General features: G+C 44.3%; 1 protein-coding gene across 9 annotated transcripts in view; it reads left to right on the top strand.

Moving 5' to 3' along the window:
- The window catches only part of txndc16 (thioredoxin domain containing 16), a 201569-nt gene extending 185222 nt beyond the window's left edge, over positions 1-16347 (top strand). For 8 of the 9 annotated variants that reach the window (XM_068039119.1, XM_068039124.1, XM_068039122.1 and 5 more), the window contains 3 exons: positions 3143-3309; positions 7282-7472; positions 15349-16347. In XM_068039119.1, coding sequence (XP_067895220.1) covers positions 3143-3309; positions 7282-7472; positions 15349-15629 — 639 coding nt within the window. In that variant the 3' untranslated portion in view covers positions 15630-16347. Of the gene's footprint in view, positions 1-3142; positions 3344-7281; positions 7473-15348 lie in introns of those variants that run through there. The other variant, XM_068039125.1, reaches the window with a different exon arrangement.
- Positions 16348-20838: the final 4491 nt, after the last annotated feature.

The raw sequence follows: 20838 nt of genomic DNA, 5'->3' as shown, positions 1-20838 counted from the left end.
GGCGATCTTCTTGATGGTTGGCCCAAAAGCTCACTTAATGCCATCATACATTCCTTTGATATTTCTGGTGTCAGAGGCCAGCTGAATACGACTGCATAGGTGTTGCCAGTAGTCATTTGCGCAGCACCTGGCTATTCTTTGTGCAGCGCTTTTGGCTGCTTTAAGTGCTATGGGTGTTAACTCGCTGGGGGCTTTCTTGTAGTTCAGTAATGCAATGCGCTTAGTGGCTATGACAGGTTCCAGCTCTTCAGAGTGAGATTGAAACCAGTCTGCATTCCGCTTCACACGTTTGCCATAGGTGGTCATTGCTGAGTCATAGATGGCGTCTCTGATGTGGACCCACTTGGTCTCTGCATCCCCTGTAGGAGTGTTTTGAAGGGCTTTTTCAAGTGAATTTAGAAACTTATGTCACAGCTGTGGATAAGAAATTCTGCTAGTGTTGATGCGCGGGCGGCCCTTCTGCTTGGAGTGATGCAGCTTCTTTTGGTTTGAGTCTAACCTTGATGCACACCAGGGAGTGGTCGGTGTCGCAGTCCGCACTGTGGAAGCTGCGTGTGATTTGAACGCTGTTTAAAGAGGCTCGCCTTGTGACGATGAGGTCCAGCTGGTTTCATTGACGTGATCTTGGGTGCCTCCAAGAAACCTGGTGACAGGGTTTAGTGTGAAAGAACGAATTGGTGATGCAGAGGTTATGATAGGTACACAACTCAAGCAGTCTCTGTCCATTCTCATTTATCCTTCCAACACCATAGCGCCCAAGCCAGGAGGGCCATGAGTCATGGTCGGCCCCAACCCTGGCATTAAAGTCCCCCAGCAGGAACAGGTGTTCGGTATTGGGGATGCTACTAATGATATTATGGAGTTCCTTGTAGAACTAGTCTTTAGCTTCAGGTGGGGAGCAGAGTGTTGGAGCATAGATGCTGAGTAGGTGTACTAGACCAGAGGCGGTGAACAGTCGAATGGACAGTATGCATTCCAAGCCATTTGAGGGTGGCTCTATCATGCTGAGCAAAGAGTTTCTGATGGCGAAGTCCACTCCATGCTGTCTTGGTTCTTTAGGATCCCTACCCTGCCAGAAGAAGGTGTAGTCTTGCTCTCTTAGAGATCAGCTCGCAGGGAGGCATGTCTCCTGAAGTGCTGCAATGTCCACATTGAGTCTACTGAGCTCGTTGTTATTGATGGTGGTCTTCCGAGAATCGTTGATTTGTGTAAGGTCTTCCGACAGGCCAGGACACATAGTTCTGACGTTCCAGCTTGCAAAACGAAGGGCTGGTACCTTCTTTCCTTTTTTTGTCATGCTGTTTGGTGCGGTGTTACAATCCACGTCGGGCAATGACCCTGAGCTCCAAACACCCATTGAAGCAGGTGGACTGTGGTGGGACAGAACCTTACTGACCGGGGGCTGCCCACTTTGAGGCAGGCGGTAGCTGTCCAGTGAGGTGTGATGACCTCTCCCACCGACAAAGGCAACCCGTGGCGCCCAATCTCTATGCCAATTGAGCTGGATTTATAACCCGTAACTGCTGCCTTCCGTGTTGCTTTGGTCGCTGTGAGGCGACTATGGAGTGACCTCTCCATGCGCATGCCTGGGCAGATGTATGGAGGTTGTGAGTTGCCCAAGCGTCAAAACCCCCCTCTCGGCCTTCCTGGTGGGGTCCAAATGAGTGCAGAGCATAACGTTTGGCGCTGGTATGGCTGCAGGAACTGCCGGAAACATGCCAAAGGTGACATATGACCGCCTTTGGGGTTCCGCTCCGGATTTTCTGTTACGGTTTACTCCCTTAGCCTTGGTCTCTCCCGAGACGCCCACGGGCAGTGGGGTTTTTAGGATCCCTGCTCAGGGGTAGGTGGATGTCGGTGGGGGGAGGGGGTGCGAGGGGGAGGGGTGCGGTGTGAAAGGGTGGAGGGAAGAGGGTGCGAGGGGGAGCTGGGAAGGCGGCTTCAGGGGACTAGGGGAGGGGATGCAAGTGGGAGCTGGGAAGGGGGCTGCAGGGGGGTAGGGGAGGGGGTGCAGGGGAAGATGGTGCGAGGCAGGAGCTGGGGAGAGGGTGGGGGGGTGATGGTGCGAGGGGCGTGAGCTGGGAGGGGGGAGCGGGTGGGGGAAGGGGGTGCAGGTATTAAAACATTTCATCAGCTCCCACCATTGGGAGTACTGCTCCCAGTACTTGAGGCTATTTGATCCACTAACTGATTTTTGATTTCTCCCAGAGAGAGATGGTCAAATCCAACGGACAGCATACTAATAACTTTCAAACTTGGCCCTGCAGCTTGTAAAACCTCATCGACGATCTAGTCCATTAACATACAGTGCAGGCCATGTGCTCCTGCGATTCCCTTCAGGGAATTTCCACGCATTGGAACTTCCACGCAGTTCTCCACCTCCTCCAGGTTTCGAAGAGTAATCCTCATGAGGCTGGCGCTGAGCATCAGCTCATTTTTGTGAGCCGGCCACATGGATTTTGGCCCCCGTTCACGAAGAAAATCCGAATAATACATCTCTCATTCAAACTATACGTACATTTATTCAGGCAGTACGTTCCAAAAAGGAATATTGAGCTAAACAGTCCGAGGGCCAGATAGTGATAAATGCGCTCGAACAGTGCAATCAAACTCATACAATCTGGCAACATCCTAATAACAAATTCAACTCATATTTCCTCATCACAATCGTACGGGAAGTTTCGATATCACCCGCTGTACTGCCATGTTTTACTGGGTGGAGTATCCATGGCTCACGGTTAAAATGGCATCAGAGTCCTGTGTATATTACCCAGCAGAAGGCCCCAGCAAAAATGGCAATGTAGTGGGAATGAGGTGTTACGTCTACCACCTTCATTTTTACTCTGATATTGCCCTGCTTCTGCCAAGCAGAGTGTGTTAAAACATATTCCGTTGAATGTGTAATAAATTAACACATTTCATTAGATTTCTTATTTGTTCACTGATGTTGCCATTTAAATTTAAATATGTAGAACATATTATTATTGCCAATAGAAAACCAATTTGAAAACTGAAAAGGAAAATAATTTCATGTCATCGACAGCTGTATTATACTTTTTAATTGCTTTTTGACTATTGTTCTTAATGTCACCATTTCTTTGCAACTGAATAAACTAAAATGTTCTTTCTTTTTTATTATTAGCCTGAAGTCACAGTGGAAAATTTCCCTTCTTACTTCCATCCTCAGAAACCATTACTCATTTTGTTTATTGATAACGACGACACCAAGACGTTGAAAGCTAGAGAAGAGCTTGCAGAATTTACGAAGTTAAGATCTGTGCAGATCTATACCACATGCTGGATTGACCTGTGAGTCATAACTTCTTGGCAGTAATCCAACAGGGTCAGCAGTTTCACTGACATTGATATACTGCTAAGTTTTTTTTTAATGATAAACTGAAAAGAATATTTCCATTAAAAAGTTAACTGTTATAGAAATGGCTACCATATTCTAACAGTGGAATTAGAATGTTAGTACCTGTTCTGACCAGTTATGGAAGTGTTTTCCTTTACTGACAAGACACTTTAATACGGTCAATCCAAATTAGTGTCATCCGGCCTGAAGGACGATTTTTTCATAGATTTATAGAGGTACAGTACCACTATTGCAATAGGCCAAAAAGAAAAACCTTTGGTCTTAGAGTAAAATATGTGTGTTGCTCTTTTTATTCTTTCATGGGGTGTTAACGTCGCTGGCTAGGTCAGCATTTATTGCCCATCCCTAATTGCCCGTAAGAATGTAATGGTGAGCTGCTGCAGTCCATGTGGTGTAGGTACACCAACATGGTGTAGGAAGGGAGTTCCAGGATTTTGACCCAGCGACAGTGAAGGAACGCTGATGTTGTTCCAAGTCAGGACAGTGTATAGCTTGGAGAGGAACTTGCAGGTGGTGGTGTTCCCATACATCTGCTGTCCTTGTCCTTCTAGCTGGTAGAGGTCACGGGTTTGGAAGGTGCTGTGTGCAGTGAGTTGCTGCAGTGCATCTTGTAGATGGTACACACTGCTGACACTGTGCATCAGTGGTGGAGGCATGAATGTTGAAAGTTGTGGATGGGGTGCCAATCAAGCGGTCTGCTTTGTCCTGGATGGTGTCAAGCTTCTTGAGTGTTGTTGGAGCTGCATTCATCCAGGCAAGTGGAGAGTATTCCATCACACTCCTTATTTGTGCCTTGTAAATGGTGGACAGGTTTTGGGGAGTCAGGAGGTGAGTTACTCACTGCAGAATTCCCAGCCTCTCACCTACTCTTGTACTTATATAGCTGGTCCAGTTTAGTTTCTGGTCAAGGGTCACCCTCAGGATGTTGATAGTGGGGTATTTAGCGATAGTTATGCCATTGAATGTTAAGGGGAGATGGTTGAATTCTCGCTTGTTTGAAATGGTCATTGCCTGACACTTGTGTGTCAAGAATGTAACTTGCCACTTATCAGTCCAAAGCTTGAATGTTGTCCAGGTCTTGCTGTATATGGGCACACACTGCTTCAGTATCTGAGGAGTCATGAATGGTGCTGAACAGTGTGCAATCGTCAGCGAACATCCTGTTTCTGAAATGAGAACAGTAAGTACCAGAAATACTCAGCAGGAAAGGCAGCATCTGTGTAGAGAGAAACAGAGTTAACGTTTCAGGTTTGCGACCCTTCATCAGAACTGGCAAAAGTTAGAAATGTAATAGTGTTTGAGCAAGTGAAAGGGAGGAGGCAGGTAGAAGGACAAGAAGGAAGGACTGTGATAGGACGGAGGAGGGAGAGATTAAATGACAGGTTTCTTACAGAGCTGTTCATTATTCTGCCATTAGCACTCTCTGGACTCGTGCTTTGTCTTTCGCTACAACTATTTAGCACTCCATGACACGGAAGAACGGTTGCAGACCTGAAACGTAAACCCTGTTTCTCGCTACACAGTTTCTGCCAGACCTGCAGAGTATTTCCGGCTGTTTCTGTTCTCATTTCAGAGTTCCAGCATCTGCAGTATTTTGCACTTATCCCCACTTCTGACCTTATGATGGAGGGAAGGTCATTGAAGAAGCAGCTGAAGATGGTTGGGCCTAGGGCACTACCCTGAGGAACTCCTGAAGTGATGTCCTGGGACTGAGATGATTGACCTCCAACAACCACAACCATCTTCCTTTGTGCTAGATATGAATGCAACCAGTGGAGAGTTATCCCCTTGATTCCCATTGACTCCAGTTTTGCTAGGGCTCCTTGATGCCGCACTGATGTCAAGAGCAGTCACTCTCTGCTCACCTCTTGAGTTCAGCTCTTTTGGACCAAGACTGTAATGAGGTCAGAAGCCGATTGACCCTGGTGGAACGCAAACTGAGTGTCAGTGAGCAGGTTATTGCCGAGTAAGTGTCACTTGATAGCACTGCCGACAACACCTTCCATCATTTTGCTGATGATCGAGAGTAGACTGATGGGGCAGTAATTGGCTGGGTCAGACTTGTCTTGCTTTTTGCACACAGGACATACCTGGGCAATTTTCCACTATGTCGGGTAGGTGCCAGTGTTGTAGCTGTACTGGAACAGCTTGGTAATTAAATTGCAATTTTAGGTTATGTACCACATACCATGTAGCCTATCCAAGCAGCGTGTAGATGCATACACCCTTCACTTGGGGCCTATTCAGATCTTTTTGCATCAGCATTGGCCACAATGCAGTTTGTTCCACTGCATAAGAAGCTATCTCTCCATCATTGGACTGTGCCATATTTTCAAACTGTTGCAATTTATTGTATTCGAGGAGTTGACACGACAATATCTCAACCCAAGACAATGGGCTGGATTTTACCAATTCCCTGACATTGGGTTTCACGGCGGGGGGGGGGGGGGGGGGGTGGGGGCGGGGCTGGAAAATCCCTTCAGTTGAGGGCCGCCTCACACCCAGACATCGGGAGGGCCCAGCTCGATATTACAGGCAGGGGCGAGGCCTCGTGGCAGCCCCCCGCCACTCAGTGACAGGACCCCAATTTGGATATTTAAATAAATTAAAATGATTGATTTAATTAAGCTCACGTTGCCACCTGATGTCCTGCTGTGATCATCGGCCCGGTGGCCGGCACTCCAGCACCTTTGGATTCCCATCCGGGGAAAGGAGGTGCAAAACCGGTGGTGGGAGGGAGCGAGTAAGTAAGTTTATCAGTGTGGGAATGGGGTCAAATTCATTTCATGGGTGTAGGGGATGGTGGGAAGGGTTGTAGTTGAAAGTTTGTGCAGTTTGAGGGGGGAAGTCAGATGGTAAAGGTAAGTGTTTTGGGGGTAAAGGTCAAATAATTAATTTAATTGTTTTTGGGGGGCATGGGAGAGGGACAAAAGAAATGTATTTATTTATTTTAATTCAATTTACTGTTTAATATTAAATTAGCCTGCAGGGCTGACAGCCCTTTGAAAATGGCGTCAGCGCCTGCGCACAGGCAGCTGACACAATTGCCGGCGACAGACAGCCTGTCCCCCTTCATGTGATCTGAGGGGCCGGCCCGACCCATGGGTGCAAATGAGCCGCCGCACGGAAGATTGCGGTGGCTCTGTTTTTTCATGATCGGTGGCGATATTATAAAATCCAGCCCAATATTATGTAACTCAGTCAATGCTTACTTTATTCTTTGGCAGAAAATTGTGAATTACCCTTTTTCAGCAATATTAAGCCAGTGAGGCATATCTTCTTTCTAAATTTGGTTTGACAGCAATTTTTATGAGCCTTCCTTGGAGTGTTTCTTTATCCGTTTCTTTCTATATGTAGATAAAAAGATAATTGTTGTGGAAATAAGCTCAAGAGGAAACATTTATTTGACTTAATTACTACAGCTTCAATTGGAGAATCCATGAGTGGAATTGATGAAATAATATTCCATGGAAATATACTCTAAAAACTGTTAATGATAATTGTTTGTATGATCTTCATACTATAGTTAATTAATTCAGTCAGGAAAAGCAGAAGGATACATGCTCCTTCAATTTAAGTATTTCTAGGCAGGAATGATATAGTTTTCCTTTCTCTTCAATAAGCCCCTTCACTATATCATCTGTAGTTCTCTTTTATCAGTTGTAGCATGAGCCTCCATTACAAGAAACACGATCATTGCCTTTTTGTATTGTAATTTTTGTAAGAAGATTACTATGCATTGAACTGTTTTCCTGACGATGGATTTTTAAAATTTTATATTACCTGCTGTTCATAGGCTATGACACTTTCCAAACAGCTGATAACATAAATATAATTCTTTTCTAGTCCTGTGGTTTAGTTATTTTATTGGTACTAACTTATTGCTATGTTTTTAAACCACTAAGGCGAAACACACATGTTGGAAAAGAGATTCTGCAAATATATTTGAACTACCTCCCACAGCTGCCAGCACTCATCTTAGTGCACCTCAGTTCTAGTGGCCAGGTGTTTGTATTTCCGGAAGGGCAGCTTATATCAAGAATGGGTGTGCTACAATGGTTAAAGAAGGTGCAGACAGGAGAGGAACATCCCAATAGTGAGTAAAATTAATGTTTCCCTACAGTTAAATGTAAACTGTTGTGTCTGTGTCTATCTTTCCAATATAAATATAATGGTTACCAGCTGAATGAAAATCCAGAGTCCTTCCAGCTGTAATACGAGTGAGAATGTGAGGGAAGGGCCAGGACATGGATATACTGGGCGTTTCAAATTCTTGCCAGTTTCTGTGGAACCTAAAAACTTCCCATCCTGAAACAAGGTCACCTGCATTAGAGGGTGTATGGCTAGGGAGGACCCAGACCAGAAGCTCCCTCATTTGTGCCTGCGCTAGCATGTCTAGTAAAAGAGACATACCATTTGCCTTGTAAGTGAGACCCACTTTATGGGTCAGGCTTGCATTCTGGCCTAGACCTACAAAGATTTCAAACATTTTTGAATTTTGTTTTGCCCTTTTATAAAGGGGGGGTGCATGGAACAATTACAGAATATTTACGGGGGCACAAGGCTAGTACAGGGTGTTTATAAAGTCCTTGTGCAACTTAAAATTTTAATAACTTTGGATGACATTGTAAATGACAAATGAAAGCATAATTCATAAGGTTTTTTAATATTAATGTTGTTAATGCTGTGGTAATCATGTTGACTGTTGGCATCAGTAGAAGAAAAAGTAAACGGTTGGAAAATCGGATTGAATGAAGTATCACAAAAAATGGCAGTTATGTTGAAGCCTAGAAATTTGAACAGTATAGTGTTAAAATGATATGAATTATACTTTTATATGCTATTTATCATTTGTACATCCAAAGTTATTAAAATTTAAATTTGTTTAAGCACTTTATAAAAATCTTGTAGTTCCCACCAGCGCCAGCAGGCTAGGCAATGATTCCTTGCATCCACTAGGCATCCAAGATAATTAATAATTTAATTTGAGAACCTCTTTGACATCCAGTACACTGGCGGGGATCAGAGGTTCCTAATGGGTGTATGCCAGCACTTACACCTGGATGCTGACCCGCAGATTTTCAGGGCCAAGATATATTTTAAAATTTGTAATTGGAACTTACAACACCAGTTATTGACCATCCCTCGTTGCCCTGAGAATGTGGCCACGGCACTCCCACAATGCTGTTAGGTCAGGAATTCCAGGATGTTGACCCAGTGACACTGAACAAATGAATAATTTAGCCGGAATTTCATGATGAGGGAGAAGCACCGCCACTGGCTAGGTGAGCCACGACTGCATTTTGTATGGCTCAGGCAATTAATTGCTTACACTCGTCCCCTCTAAGACAGGATCTCCCACCCCCAAGAGCTGCCAGCCAATCAGGGGCTTTCGGGAGTGGTGGTGAGAAGAGCCACCATGGATGCCGGCCTCGGAACAGTAAAGGGCCAGGGCTCGCTGAGGCCAATCGGCAAGGCCCTGGCAAGGGGTGGGTGGGGGGTGTGGAGTAAATGGAGAGGGGGAGTGTTCCAGCAGCGGCGGCTTATGCCCCTCGGGGGGGCCTCCACGAAACACAGGATGTCCGATCAGGAGGGACCCCCCCTCCACTGCAGCCCAAAAGGAGGCCGTCAGGTATTACGGGCAGCCTACTCAGGTGGCCAAGTGCCCATCTGCCTCTGGTAAAATTGACCTTTGGGCAGGCGAATAGGTAATATGCATGGCACCCCCTCCATCCTACCCAATTTCACATACCCATCCCGAACCTCCCCCCACCTCCCAGCCCACTCTCAGGGTGGGGGGACAATAACATTCCGGCCTATATATCCAAATCAGGTTGGAGGGGAACAGGAAGGTTTCTTAGTTACAATATGGGATTATATCTTTGGATTCTTTCTTCGTTTAATTTTTTAATTGGTCTATTTGTTTAAAATTTGTAATTTTTAACACATGTTTTGTATTTGTTACTCATTTTCACTCTATATGTATTTGGAGGCAATGCCTGCCATTTGTCAAACTTACTTTTATGTTGTTTCTTTGGCTCATGTTGTGCAAGTGATATTGAATTTAATTTCAAGGCCATGGTAGTTTTGTAACCGTAGAGAGTTCAAATAGGTCAATTTTGAAATTTTATAGTAAATTTCGCAATATAAAATGTTAAAAAGATGTTGAAAGTTGAACTAAAACCTAAGAAAAAAGAACTCAGATTTACATCACATCCCAAAGTGCTGTACAAGCAATAAATACAGTTGTTATGTATTATAAAAACAGCAAGGCCCCACAGCTAGCTGATGAATAGCCAGATCATCTGCTTTTGTGGTGTTGATTGAGTCAGGAATGTTGCCCGGGGCCAGGAAAAAACTTTGCTCTTTCCCAAATAATGCCATGGGATCTATTGCATTCACTAAAATAGGTAAATGTTGGTTTAACATCGCATCTGAGAGAAGGCATCTCCAGTGATGCCATACTCCCTCAGTGCTGCTCGTAAATGTCAGCCTATGTGATGAGCTCGAGTCAAGCGGGTCTTGAAGCACAACCTCTGACTCAAAGGTGAGCGTGCAATCGACAGAGCCAAGCTGACAAGTTTACATTCAAAAGAAAATATAACTCAAATAAATGGTTTGTCCATGCAAAAAGTAAGTGGAACAATTTTGATTCAATATTGCAACTCCATAGTTGCAGTTCTGTACCAAATTCTTGAATTACATTCGCAGGGCATTTAGTTGTAGGGGTCCCTGGGCTGAATTTTATTAGCAGACCCACATCGCAATGGTGTAGAGGGGGCAGCTGCTGCTTCCCCGGAAAAGATGTCCGGCACCACCGCGCAGGCGCTGTACCATTTTTAAAAGGCTTCAAGCCCTTAGATGAAATTTTAATATTTTAAAATTTTATTGAAACCTGGAGGCCCTTTCAACCCAACCCCCAATGTCTGTTTCAGGGCCACCAACCCTAAATAAACTTTATTAACATCGCGAACTTCCCCCTCCAACCTTGTAACATTTGCCCTTCAACCCCTTCCCACCATCCCCACAGGCAGTAAGAAGTGTTTTCCCTGCTCCCCCACCCCTCCTGCCCTGAAATTTTCAGTCCTCCCCTCTCCCCACCAGTGTCTCGCCTCAGAACTCCATACGGAATTCCAAAGACGCATGAGTTGCGGCTGGTGGCCATAAAATCGGCATGGGATGGCTACCGTGACCAGGTCAGTTAATCTGCATTTTGTTTTATTGAATTTTAATATTTAAATGCTGGCCCCGCCACTTGACGGGTGGGGTGAGCAGCACCGAGGTCTCGCCGCCGCCAGTAATATGCAGCGTGGCCTTCTCGGCATCGTGGCGGGCCGCTCCTGCAAGTATTTTATGGACCCCCACCACGACCCCCTGTTGTTGAGGGGCTGGTAAAATTCAGCCCCCGAATTCATAGAATAACTAGAATTCCACATGGGCACTGAGTCACAGGCATTGTTTCATGTGCCTAAAACAATGTGCTTTTGAGTCATGAAAAACCACGAGCAGCTAATAGATCAGTTATTTCACACAATTTGTGCTGATGCAGAATATTTTTGACTTGGCCTCTATGTAACTATTTCATGGAATTCAGCAACATAAGATCACTTCCTAGAGCTTCAGGAAATCTATTAACCTTGTTGGTTACGAGCTCATCTGCACATTCCAGCATTCCATTTATCAGCTCAACAGACTGACTCAAATACATCTGCCAAATAAATCTCAAGTTTAACGAATATGGAGATGGGAGACCGCCCAGAAGAGAATTTGAATAGTTGAGTGTTGAGATAACCAAAGCATGAGTGAGGGTTTCAGCAGCAGATAAGGGCAGATATGGGCACTATTATGGAGGTGGAAGTAGGCAGTCTTGGTGATGGAGAGGAAATGGGGTTGAAGCAAGATGTTTCACAGCATCCTTCTCAGATTAACGAGTGATAGGTAATATCTGCTGCCTTGTCAGGGTTGCCCACATCCTGAGGGCAAATAAATAAATATGTAACTCTGCTTTGAGCCTGCAAGGGGAGGCGTTGGCATAGTGCTTTTGTCACTGGACTAGTAACCCAGAGATCCAGGGTATTGCTCCAGGGATTATGGGTTTGAATCCCACCACAGCAGAAGGTGGAATTTGAATTCAATTAATAAATCTGGAATTAAAAAGCGAGTCTAATGATGGCCATGAAACAATTGTCGATTGTTGTAAAAACCCATCTGGTTCACGAATGTCCTTTAAGGGAAGGTAATCTGCTGTCCTTACCTGGTCTGGCCTACATGTGACTCCGGACCCACAGCAACGTGGTTGGCTCTTAAATGCCCTCTGAAATGGCCTGGCAAGGCACTCAGTTGTATCTAACAGCTACAAAGTCAATAAGAAAGAAAGAACCGGATGGACCACCCGGCATCGACCTAGGCACCGGAAACGACAATGGCACACCCAGCCCTGTCAGCCCTGCAAAGTCCTCCTTACTAACAGCTGGGTGCTTGTGCCAAAGTTGGGAGAGCTGTTCCACAGACTAGTCAAGCAGCAGCCTGACATAGTCATAGTCATGGAATCATACCTTACAATGTCCTAGACACTGCCATCACCATCCCCGGGTATGTCCTGTCCCACCAGTAGGACAGACCCAGCAGAGGTGGCAGCACAGTAGTATACAGTTGGGAGGGAGTTGCCCTGGGAGTCCTCAACATCGACTCCGGACCCCATAAAGTCTCATGGCATCAGGTCAAACATGGGCACAGAAACCTCCTGCTGATTACCACCTACTGCCCTCCCTCAGCTGATGAATCAGTACTCCTCCATGTTGAACACCACTTGGACGAAGCACTGAGGGTTGGAAGGGCACAGAATGTATTCTGGGTGGGGGACTTCAATGTCCATCACCAGGAGTGGCTCGATAGCACCACTACTGACCGAGCTGGCCGAGTCCTAAATGACGTAGCTGCTAGACTGGGTATGCAGCAGGTGATGAGGGAACCAACAAGAGGGAAAAACATACCTGACCTCGTCCTCACCAATTGTACTCAACCACAATCTGTAACCTCATGATTGGCATATTCCGCACTCTACCGTTACCATCAAGCCAGGAGACCAACCCTGGTTCAATGAAGAGTGCAGGAGGGCATGCTAGAAGTGGCACCAGGCATACCTAAAAATGAGGTGTCAGCCTGGTGAAGCTACAACACAAGACTACTTGCGTGCCAAACTGCGTAAGCAGCATGCGATAGACAGAGCCAAGCGATTCCATAACCAACAGATCAGATCTAAGCTCTGCAGTCGTGCAACATCCAGGAATGAGTGGTGGTGGACAATTAAACAACTAACTGGAGGAGGTGGCTCCACAAATATCCCCAGCCTCAATGATGGGGGAGCCCAGCACATCAGTGCGAAAGATAAGGCTGAAGCATTTGCATCCATCTTCAGCCAGAAGTGCCAAATTGATGATCCATTTCGACCTCCTCCTGAAGCCCCAGCATCACAAATGCTAGTTTTCAGCTAATTCGATTCACCCCACGTGATATCAAGAAACGACTGAAGGCACTGGATTTTGTAAAGTCTATGGGCCCTGACAATATTCCGGCAATAGTACTGAAGACCTGTGCTCCAGAACTTGCCGCGCCCCAAGCCAAGCTGTTCCAGTACAGCTACAACACTGGCATCTACCCGGTAATGTGCAAAATTGCCCAAGTATGTCCTCTACACAAAAAGCAGGACAAGTCCAACCCGGCCAATTACCACCCCATCAGTCTACTCTCAATCATCAGTAAAGTGATGGAAGGTGTCATCGAAGTGCTATCAAGCAGCACTTGCTTAGCAATAACCTGCTCAGTGACACTCAGTTTGGGTTCCGCCAGGGCCACTCAGCTCCTGACCTCATTACAGCCTTGGTTCAAACATGGACAAAAGAGCTGAATTCAAGAGGTGAGGTGAGAGTGATTGCCCTTGACGTCAAGACATCATTTGACTGAGTATGGCATCAAGGAGCCCTAGCAAAACTGAAGTCAATGGGAATCAGGGGGAAAACTCTCCGATGGTTGTAGTCATACCTAGCGCAAAGGAAGGTGGTCGTGGTTGTTGGAGGTCGATCATCTCAGCCAGGAGATCACTGCAGGAGTTCCTCAGGATATTGTCCTACGCCCAACCATCTTCAGATACTTCATCAATGACCTTCCTTCAACCATAAGGTCAGAAGTGGGGATGTTCGCTGATGATTGCACAATGCTCAGCACCATTCGTGACTCCTCAGATACTGAAGCAGTCCGTGTAGAAATGCAGCAAGACCCAGACAATATCCAGGCTTGGGCTGATAAGTGGCAAGTAACATTCACACCACACAAGTGCCAGGCAATGACCATCTCCAACAAGAGAGAACCTAACCATCTCCCCTTGATATTCAATGGCATTACACTTGCTGAATCCCCCACGATCAACATTCTAGGGATTACCATTGACCAGAAACTGAACTGGAGTAGCCATATAAATATAGTGGCTACAAGAGCAAGTCAGAGGCTAGGAATCCTGTGGCGAGTAACTCACCTCCTGACTCCCCAAAGCCTGTCCACAATCTACAAGGCACAAGTCAGGAGTGTGATGGAATACTCTGCACTTGCCTGGATGGGTGCAGCTCCAACAACTCAAGAAGCTCGACACCATTCAGGACAAAGCAGCCCGCTTGATTGGCACCCCATCCACAAACATTCACTCCCTTCACCACCGACGCACAGTGGCAGCAGTGTGTACCATCTACAAGATGCACTGCAGCAAAGCACCAAGGCTCCTTAAACAGCACCTTCCAAACCACGACCTCTGCCAACTAGAAGGACAAGGGCAGCAAAAACATGAGAACACCACCATCTGCAACTTCCCTTCCAAGTCACACACCATCCTGACTTGCAACTATATCGCCGTTTCTTCACAGTCGCTGGGTCAAAATCCTGGAATTCCCTTCCTAACAGCACTGTGGATGTACCTACCCCAAAGGACTGTAGAGGTTCAAGAAGGCAGCTCACCACCACCTTTTCACGGGCAGTTAGGTGTGGGCAATAAATACTGGCCTAGCCAGCGACACCCACATCCCATGAATGAATAATAAAAAAAAAATAAGGTGGCAGAGACAAGTCTAGCTTGATTTTACAATACATTTCATGACTTTGGAATAAAAGTCTTTGAATGATTAAAAAGGTGTTTGCTTCTAAGGTTTTTCTCTACAAGCCATGTGCTTATCTTACTGACCCGAAACGTTAACTCTGCTTCGCTTTTCACAGATGCTGCCAGACCTGCTGAGTGGTTCCAGCATTTCTTGTTTTTATTATGCTTATCCTACAGCTTGTCCGATGAAATATTTTTTGTTGGAATTCCTGACTGCTCTAGAAGTATCACTTTTTTGTGCTGCTGCATCATAGTGTGAAATTAAATGAAGGATATGATTTTATAGCCTAAAATGAAGTGCAGTATTCCATTACAGTATCCTATGGACAATCAGCATTTGGAATTTTGAAAACTGCGTATGCTGAGGTGTTCAAGACTGCCGAATGGGAGAAGTACCTGGTGGTTATACTGCATGAGTCATTGAAGGTCCACGACAGTGCCCCAAAACTATTGCAAAAGTGAATAGATGTACATATAAAACTAGGTGTACTATTCTTTTTTTGTATAGTTCTATGATCAGGCTCTATCTTGAATATTGTGTCCTGTTTTAGTCCTCTTGCATGGTGGGGATATAGAAGCCTGGGAAGATGGGAGTCTGGTATTAATTATTATTCCCATGGAAAGTTCTGAACTGAACACAAGAAGCTATTTGTTTTTATGGCAGTTCTTAATTGTGTTGCTGACAGCACAATCCAGGGTCAGAAGAAAAAATTGTGTTGCAAACAGAAGACCACACCCTTAAATATATGATTATTGACAATTCCAGCTTATCTCTGCACAGGTTTTAAATATCAAATGCTGACAAGTTTTTATAATCTTTCTTTCACAGATCTTCTGCAAGCTAAAGATTGGACACCCCCACAAACTACTTATGACTTCCTGGCCATCATGGATATTGTACGTCCTGGATTTGCAAAGCAGAGGACATCTGATTCTGCAAAACGAGAAAATCCCTATGCGGAGGAGGAAAATGAGACTGAACACGTAAGTGAGATTAATGAGGAAGAGGATCACAGAGAACCAGCTGCAGAGTCTGAAAAAATGCAAGGGACTCCTAAACCCCTCGATAAGGAAAAGAAGATGCAGCATGAGTTTCATAATGAGCTGTAATCAGAAACCAGAGTTCAGAAAGTGAGTGTCTCAGAGTGTTGTCCAGCTACACTGATTTTAGTGGCTGACGCATAACTGATTTTGAAGCTGGATGTTGTATAGCCTTTTTCATCCAAGGGTACAAATTGCTGACAGAAGCTGATTGCACAACAGGAACTGAATACTTGTGATTTAATCCTGTAATGCAGCTAAACATTTTCTGCATGAATCAGGCAAAACACAACCTGCCAATTTCCAATGGAAATAATGTAAATTTCTGGATATCAAACAATTCAGTTATACTTTTGTAGCATATATATGCATTTTGTACCTTGGTTTAAAATTAGAAATTAATTGACTGAAATTTTCAGTTTTCTATGTATCACAGAATACAGTTGCATATTATGAATTAGCTTACATTACATCAAGGCCAACAATCCAAGATAGTATAGGTTTGATTAGATTATGAATTTATGTTCTTATTGTGGTTTCCTGACTGGGTGAATTCCTACATGTACCATGTTCTGGTGAAGAACCCCTATTAATTAGACCTCTTTTTCAGTAACTGTGTCAGAGCCTGTTTTCTGTATGCTATGTAGCTAAACTTGGTCTTTAATCTGGAGTCAACCTGCAGTGTACATTGGCAGGATACGGTTTGTTATTTAATCACCCAAACTAAGTCATGTCAACCAGTTTTAACTGTCTACAGAACTTGGTGCTTCTTGCATTTTTAATAAACTACTCATATATATTAAAAATTTAAGGTTGTGTATGTTTTTTTAAATAGCAATACTTTTTTTACATGTAGATAGTCCTTTGTTAAACACTGATGGCAAAAATTATTGCACAGATATCTGTTTTGTATTTCATTAAGCGAATGATTTTACATGGAGCAACATGATGGATGAAGCAATGATACTCAAATACAAAATATATTATTTGCTTTGAATTCACTAGACTTTTAAAAAGCTCAATCCCACCATTAGTTGGCTTTATCTTATAGATTTATTTCTGTGAGGTCCTTATCAAGGCTGTGGATGGCTCAGTCTGAAACTACTCACAACATGCTGTTAGAAATTCTATGGCAAACAAGGAAGAGCATTGGTTTTAAAGTGCCTAGTGTTACGACCGAGGCAGGAGCAATGCACTGTCAATTCAGTCCCAATGCTCCACAGGTTGCAGTATATTATTAAAGTTTTCCCACCTACTGGAAATTAGCCAAATTAAACACTTCAGTACCCCCCAGAATAAAAATAGAACAAACCAGGTATCTTGAGACAACTACAAACTAACTATTTATTAATAAACTAAATCTTAAACGCTATTAAGATAAATTTATGTCGAAAGACCTTATAACTTCTTTATTCTAACTCCCCTATTCACACATGTACATTTAAAAACTAACAGTTAACTGATTTTAAAAATGGTGTTTTAAAAATTAGCTATTTCTTAAGAATAAATAAATAACTGGGTGGTAAGTCTTTGTGGGTTAGGTTCCTGATGGGTGAGGTATCCTAGTGTAAAAAAAAATCAGATGCCGCTCAAAGTCTCCATGCAGATTTGATGAACAGTCTTTACTTGATAGACATTCAAAGCTGCAGCAGGCGTCGCACAGTTCTTTCAAAACGGAGTACAATGACAGGTCTATTATTTGGATTTAAAAATTGGTAGTCTTTCAGTCGAAACTTTACTGCAAATTCCAGAAAACACCAATTAGTCAAGCGAGAGTCAATCTTGAAGCAACGAAGTAAAGAAAAAGAATTTTTGCTACATCCAGCAATACAAATGTTCCCTTCGAAAGGGATTTTTTTCCTTCTTAGGCAATTAACACAGCCTGCGGCTCATTGTAGAATTTCTGCTGAGAGAATCAGATCTAAGCTCTGCAGTCCTGCCACTTCCAGCCATGAATGCTGGTGGACAATTAAACAACTAACTGGAGGAGGTGGCTCTACAAATATCTCCATCCTCAATGATGGGGGAGCCCAGCACATCAGTGCGAAAGATAAGGCTGAAGCATTTGCAACAATCTTCAGCCAGAAGTGCCGAGTTGATGATCCATCTCGGCCTCCTCCTGAAGTCCCCAGCATCACAGATGCCAAACTTCAGCCAATTCGATTCACTCCACGTGATATCAAGAAACGACTGAAGGCACTGGATACTGCAAAAGCTATGGGCCCTGACAATATTCCGGCAATAGTACTGAAGACCTGTGCTCCAGAACTTGCCGCGCCCCTAGCCAAGCTGTTCCAGTACAGCTACACCACTGGCATCTACCCTGCAATGTGGAAAATTGCCCAGGTATGTCCTGTACACAAAAAGCAGGACAAATCCAACCTGGCCAACTACTGCCCCATTAGCCTACTCTCAATCATCAGTAAAGTGATGGAAGGTGTCATCAACAGTGCCATCAAGCGGCATTTGCTTAGCAACAACCTGCTCAGTGATGCTCAGTTTGGGTTCCGCCAGGGCCACTCAGCTCCTGACCTCATTACAGCCTTGGTTCAAACATGGACAAAAGAGCTGAACTCAAGAGGTGAGATGAGAGCCCTTGACATCAAGGCAGCATTTGACTGAGTATGGCATCAAGGAACCCTAGCAAAACTGAGGTCAATGGGAATCAGGGGGAAAACCCTTCGCTGGCTGGTGTCATACCTAGCGCAAAGGAAGGTGGTTGTGGTTCTTGCAGGTCAATCATCTGAGCTCCAGGACATCACTGCAGGAGGACCTCAGGGTAGTGTCCTAGGCCCAACCATCTTCAGCTGCTTCATCAATCACCTTCCTTCAATCATAAGGTCAGAAGTGGGGATGTTCGCTGATGATTGCACAATGTTCAGCACCATTCGTGACTCCTCAGATACTGAAGCAGTCCGTGTAGAAATGCAGCAAGACCTGGACAATATCCAGGCTTGGGCTGATAAGTGGCAAGTAACATTCGCGCCACACAAGTGCCAGGCAATGACCATCTCCAACAAAAAAGAATCTAACCATCTCCCCTTGACATTCAACAGCATTACCATCGCTGAATCCCCCACTATCAACATCCTCGGGGCAACCATTGACCGAAAACTGAACTGGAGTAGCCATATAAATACCGTGGCTACAAGTGCAGGTCAGAGGCTAGGAATCCTGAGGCGAGTAACTCACCTCCTGACTCCCCAAAGCCTGTCCACAATCTACAAGGCACAAGTCAGGAGTGTGATGGAATACTCTCCACTTGCCTGGATGGGTGCAGCTCCAACAACACTCAAGAAGCTCGACACCATTCAGGACAAAGCGGCCCACTTGATTGGCACCCCATCTACAAACATTCACTCCCTCCACCACCGACGCACAGTGGCAGCAGTGTGTACCATCTACAAGATGCACAGCAGCAATGCACCAAGGCTCCTTCGACAGCACCTTCCAAACCCGCGACCTCTACCAACTAGAAGGACAAGGGCAGCAAATACATGGGAACACCACCACCTGCAAGTTCCCCTCCAAGTCACACACCACCCTGACTTGGAACTATATCGCCGTTCCTTCACTGTTGCTGCGTCAAAATCCTGGAACTCCCTTCCTAACAGCACTGTGGGTGTACCTACCCCACATGGACTGCAGCAGTTCAAGAAGGCAGCTCACCACCACCTTCTCAAGGGCAATTAGGGATGAGCAATAAATGCTGGCCTGGCCAGCGACGCCCACATCCCATGAATGAATTAAAAAAAAGAATTCTCTACCTTCAAGGCAAGCAGGTTTTGCTGTTGTCTCTGTCTCATTCTCTAGTTCAAACCGGTTGAAGCTGGTTTTTACACACTGTCAAAAGTTACAATATACCATGTGGCCTCTCACTCTCCTGCTGTTGCCTAGAGAACAGGCCTGCTGTGGCACTGTTCTCAAAGAATCTTCTCCCTCTGTCTTAAAGGTACACTGTTTTATACAGAGTCTTAAAGGTACACTGTTTTAAAGAGGAAGAGAAAAAAAACAGTTTTGTGACATTAGCGAGGTATATCAAATAGTTGTAGCTATAATGTAACATTACTAACTAGTTATTTTATTTCTACCTTGTTTTGAGCTGACACATTTCAATTTTTTTTATTCTTTCATGGGATGCTGGCATTGCTAGCAAGGCCAGTAGTTATTGCCCATCCCTAATTATCCTTGTCAACTGAGTGGCTCACTAGGCCATTTCAGAAGGCAGTTAAGATCCAACCACATTGCTGTGGGTCTGAAGTCACATGTAGGCCAGACCCAGCAAGGACGTCAGATTTCCTTTCCTAAAGGGCATTAGGGAACTAGATGGGTTTTTATGACAATTGATAGTTTCATGGTGCTAGTTACTGAGACTAGCTTTCAATTCCAGATTTTTATTAACTAATTGAATTTAAATTCCACCAGCTGCTGTGGTGGGATTTGAATCCATGTCCCCAGGGCATTAGATTGGGTTCTGAAGAAGGGTCACTGACCTGAAACGTTAACTCTGCTTCTCTCTCCACAGATGCTGCCAGACCTGCTGAGTATTTCCAGCTTTTCTTGTTTTTATTACATTAGATTGGACGTCTGGATTACTAGTCCAGTGACATTACCAATACGCTACCATCTCATCAATTGTGAATACAATATTTCAATTTAAGGCAAATACAGAAAAACACAGCAAAATTGGTTCATGGATTTCAACAATGCAAATTGCATTTCAGGAGATGGCTTATTGATCAATACGGGACATAAAATTACATCGACTATATTTTCACTCATTTTTCAAAAACTCAGAAAACTTTGTTTTTTTTATCATAATTTATAACACATTGAAATTGGGGGAATGTGTAGATTAAAAATGGGTGATTTTTTTTACAAATATAGTTTTATGTAAATAGTAATAAAATTGCAAGCAAAGAATCACAGCACACTTGTTATGATTGCCTTTTCATGAGTCGTTTAATCAGTATAAATGTCAAAATTCATTAATCCAGTCATGGATTTATTTATGTAGAGTCTTGCAACAAAAATGATGAATATTTAGTAATCAGGCCTTGCATGTAATTTGAAACATTACAAATTAGATGTATGTGTCATGAAGAGAAAAAGAACAAATTGCAGAAAGGAGTTTTTTTAGACCCAATCACCTTGTTTCAGCCCCTATTGCTCTTCTGTTTAAAGGAAAAGGGTAAGGGCAAAATGGCCTTTATTTGCACTAGCTAAATATGGTTAGTGGTGTCCCACAGGGTTCTGTGTTGGGGTTGTTTTTATTTAC

The sequence above is a fragment of the Heterodontus francisci genome, chromosome 9, assembly GCF_036365525.1.
Source record: "Heterodontus francisci isolate sHetFra1 chromosome 9, sHetFra1.hap1, whole genome shotgun sequence".
NCBI lineage: Eukaryota > Metazoa > Chordata > Chondrichthyes > Heterodontiformes > Heterodontidae > Heterodontus > Heterodontus francisci.
Note: the sequence above shows the minus strand (reverse complement) of the source record. Positions and strands in the feature narration are given on the sequence as shown.